Here is a 4,321-nt window from a genome sequence, read left to right on the forward strand (position 1 = left end):
TGTCAGGTAAATGTCCCGTCCCCCCCCCCCCCCGTCAAATTTCCAACCGTTTTTGACATTCTTATTCAGAGGAAACTATCACTGGGTCAGAATCTAGGCTTGTAGAAGGGACTTTGATGTAGTTATACTTAAAGGAACAGTATGTAGGATTTTGGCCAAAACTCAGAGTCAAAGTTGGCAATCCAGATGCCAAAATACTAGGCTACTGACTCTGTGATTAGTAGATACGTGGAGGGTGGCACATCAAGCCAAAACACACAATATGTAAACATCAACATCAGTTGAGGACTGCAACTTCACGCTTTCAAGTGATAATATCCTGGCCGGACTACTGTTGTCTGTGATATAAGCATTTGAAATGAGCATGATTTATTAATGTCTAGTGACATACATATCAGCCATTTTATGATTAATTGAAATATATTTCTTACATACGGTTCCTTTAAGCTTGTGCAGAGCAAGTAAGCATACTTATACAAAGAAAATCGGTTAGTAAGAACTTCAACTACTCGCTAACCTAAGCAGGGGAATTTCTCACCACTGAGAGGAGAAAGGAAACTGTTGTGCTGAGGATGGCCTTTTCTTAAAGGGTCAAATGTCCCAATGCACCAGGGTGGACAATCATTTTAGGGATGCAGTAATGTATATACTAAACTCTTTTATTCTCTCTTCATAGTATTTTGTCTCGGTGTCACTTCAGTAGCTGGTAAGTGAAGTGTTTCTCCATTCAAATAAACTTGAGAGTTATTTTTGATTTTGCAATCTTTTTTTTTTTTAAATCTGCATTGCTATTTGTACTCATTGTTAAGACGGAGGCCACAAGAAGTAATACATTTGCCATTTATGAATGTCGTTACAGGGGAAATATCCAAGGGGTTGAATGCTTTTTATAAGCACAGTCTTTCATTAAAGGTCTTAAATTGCTCTCTCCTCCAGGTCAATCTTACAGACCCTACATCCTGCTCAGCTCGCCATATTCAGCTGTCTCACCTGGAGAAACTGTTCGTATCGGGTGTGGCGGGATTTATGACCGTCAATACAGGGATGTCTGTTTATACAGAAATGGTTCTTCCATCATGAGACTACCGGTATACAGATACTCCCAGAGCGGTGTGACCTTCACTCGTTCTATTGTGGATGTCTCTGACACAGGCAGCTACACATGTGGCCCCTGCTCTGGCTTCTACAAGAGCCGCTCCATCAGTATCACTGTAGGTGAGTGAATGTGAAGTCAGATAACCTGCACCTTGAAAAACAGATTGATACTGATATGTTTTGATAAAGCAGCATTATCAAAAATGTCTTCACTTCTAAAATATTGCATAATCCCTCTGACTAAATCTGTAACATCTTGCTCTGATATTTCTGTTTTTATTTCCTTTTTCTCTGTATTGATGGTGTTCTACTTAACTTCTTTTCCAGTTGTACTACAGAAGCCAAGTCTTTCACTGGAAACCAGCAGAGAGGTTCCTTGGGGTCAGTCTGCCCAGATGAGATGCTCCATCTCCACACAGCACCTGGGTGGTACATTCACCCTACAGCAGCTCAATGGGTCATTTACAGAGACAGTGGAAGACACTGGAACTTCTGCCAATTTCACCATTCCTCAAGTGGACTTTACCCACGAAGGAGCTTTCTACTGCCAGTATCAAACAAGGGTTTCCAGACGTAATTTCACTTCCCCCCAAAGTGATACTATCAGCCTCTCTGTAATAGGTAATGCAATATCATATTTGGACATATTTTTGTTACAGTAAGTAATGTTTTGAAGCGTCTGGATGGATATAAGGATATCTTCTTGTTTATGATGATAGGATCTTTAGTTAGGATATTGTTTAATATGAAACCATTAACATTCCATTCCATAACATTCAATATTTTAAGTTTTCCCTTTCTAACTGTATCCCAGTATCACAGTCTTCTGTTCAATAATTACAATTTATTTTGAGCTCATTAAGAAAGTTGTCAAGGCACCGTAGACCTCTATAAAGAGCCAATCTAGCTTTAAGTCACGACGCGTCATCTCATATTAATCCTCCACTGATAAACTGCCTCCTTCCCCAGTGGTTCTTGTGCAGCCCAACATCTCTCTCAGTGCCCCAGATGGAGGGCTGTTCTGGGGGCCTCAGGGGCCAGAGGTGACCAGGGGCCACAGCCTCTCCCTCATCTGCTCTACTGAGCCACAGCACCAAGGAGGCTCCTTCCACCTCATCTTTAATGGGTCTAACAGCACCAGGACTCAGCTCGCCATCAACCACTCAGCCTCCTTCTACATTCCTGAGGCAGACTACTCCCACCAGGGCAACTACAGCTGTGTCTATGAGGTCACTGTGTCCAGCCGCACCTTCAAGTCAACACAGACAGCACCACTGACAGTCGTCGTAAGAGGTAAACATCCAGCACCTGAGCCTTATTTGTTTGTTTGTTGTTTTCTCTTGTAATTCCCTGTTCCCTTTCCAGCATCTCTGGCTCCCATCATTGCATCTGGAGTGATTTCAGGATTGTTCCTACTTTTGCTGATCCCTGTCATCCTCTACCTGGTGAAGAAAAAGATGAACACTGTGGCACAGAGTGAGTCAAACCATCTCATTAATGAGATAAATCTATGTGTAGGACTGTGGTGCTGATTTTAATGTAACTTCTGAAATAACAAATATCCTAAACTATTTTTCCGCTTTTGCATTAACAATGTGTTGTGGCCTTCCACACTCCATTTTAACAGGTTCTGCACACAGATATGGATTTCACAATGGAGCTGGTGAGACACACGCGGAAGTAGAGAACATATATAGCTACGGTGTCCTGGAGGAAGACTGAATGTAGAATAACTACGTGGCCCACGTAGAATAACTACAGCCCTCCTCGTCCTCTGGCTCTCTCTGTGTTTTGCATTGTTTTGGTCCACAACATGCTTTTTAATTTTAGCTGTTTGATTTTTACTCATATTTTGAATTAAGGCATTAACAATGCAGGCGGAGGTAGCTGCGCTCTCGGAGTGCGTTTCCATCATCTTTTGGAACCTGATGTTATTGAGTCAGGCAGATTTTTATTTTAAAAGGTCAGTTATTCCATGGATCCAGGATACTATGCATCCTGAAGTTCCCTTGGCCTTTGGAATTAAAATAGCCCCACATCACCATATACCCATCACTATACCTAGAGATTATTTATATTATTTATTTTAATTCCAAAGGTGAGTCTTTGAAATACTAAACCATTATAATTTATGTAACCATTCAAATATTGACTGAAATATCCTAAACCAGTTTTTCCGCTTGAGCACTAATAATGCATTGCGGTCAACCATTCTCCATTTTAGCAGGTTCTGCAAACATATAGGTTCTGCAAACATATATATATATATGGATTTGGCCATGAACCAGGTGGGTTAGCTGATGAAGATGAGAACATCTATGTGAACGCAGCCTTGCCTGCTGACCAGAGGGATTGCGGTAAAGACATGGATGGAGATCTGGAAGAAAACTGAAGAGCCGTATGGCCCAACTGCTACAGATAACGACTATTGAAGAGGATGACGTCTATCAAAGCTATAACTGAGACTTGTCTGGTGCGTGTGGATTTAAAAGCGGTTCTGTCCGTATCCCGGTCCTGAGACTCTGTTCACTTGTAGTCCTCTACTGGCCCTCTCTGTGTTTTGATCGTCTCTGGCTACCGTTGCTTTGGTCCACCATGTGCTTTCTCTCCTTCCTGCTCATTTTTATCACCACCTTCCACATTCTGGTTGCTACCCACCCTATTGAACCTATTGCTCTGTCTGTGATTCTTTGTCAGACTAGATTTCTTATTCAGGTAGCCACTTACGGTCTTACAGTAATGCATGTTGAGCTTCACACAGTGCCAAAATACATGCATGAAGTCCAACATGCTTGACCTCAGCAATTTTATCGGTGCGTCTCATTTAAAGTTACATGTATAACAATCTTTCAAAGTTTGATTTATTTGTTTTCTGATCGTTAAGAATTAAAATGTATATAAAATTATATTGTGTCTAGATTTTACTGCTTTCTTCAATCACTTACAGTTTCTGTATCAATTCCTTTGGTGAAGCTAAATAAACTATTATATCATTTAAGTTCTTATTTGTGTATTTCTTTCCCTTTTGTGATACCTTTCATAGCTGTGTTTTGTCTCGCTGCTATCGGAAAGGACTCCATGATTGTTAATGTTTGGATTCATGTACCTGCAGAGGAGGATGCTCTATCATGGCTCGTCAAGCTATGAAATGATTCCATATATTTGTATTTATTTATTTCTGTATTTGGACAACATAGGCTGGAGGCACTGTGGGAAACACTGGTGA

General features: G+C 41.0%; 1 protein-coding gene across 1 annotated transcript; it reads left to right on the forward strand.

Moving 5' to 3' along the window:
* Window positions 1–1,076: 1,076 nt before the first annotated feature.
* LOC134099236 (platelet glycoprotein VI-like) lies at window positions 1,077–4,093 on the forward strand. The gene is made up of 5 exons (XM_062552027.1): window positions 1,077–1,215; window positions 1,423–1,716; window positions 2,065–2,388; window positions 2,723–2,758; window positions 3,384–4,093. Exons 1-5 carry the CDS (start codon window positions 1,077–1,079, stop codon window positions 3,485–3,487), a joined length of 897 nt encoding a protein of 298 aa, XP_062408011.1. The 3' UTR covers window positions 3,488–4,093.
* Window positions 4,094–4,321: the final 228 nt, after the last annotated feature.

Source organism: Sardina pilchardus, chromosome 13, assembly GCF_963854185.1.
Source record: "Sardina pilchardus chromosome 13, fSarPil1.1, whole genome shotgun sequence".
Classification (NCBI taxonomy): domain Eukaryota; kingdom Metazoa; phylum Chordata; class Actinopteri; order Clupeiformes; family Clupeidae; genus Sardina; species Sardina pilchardus.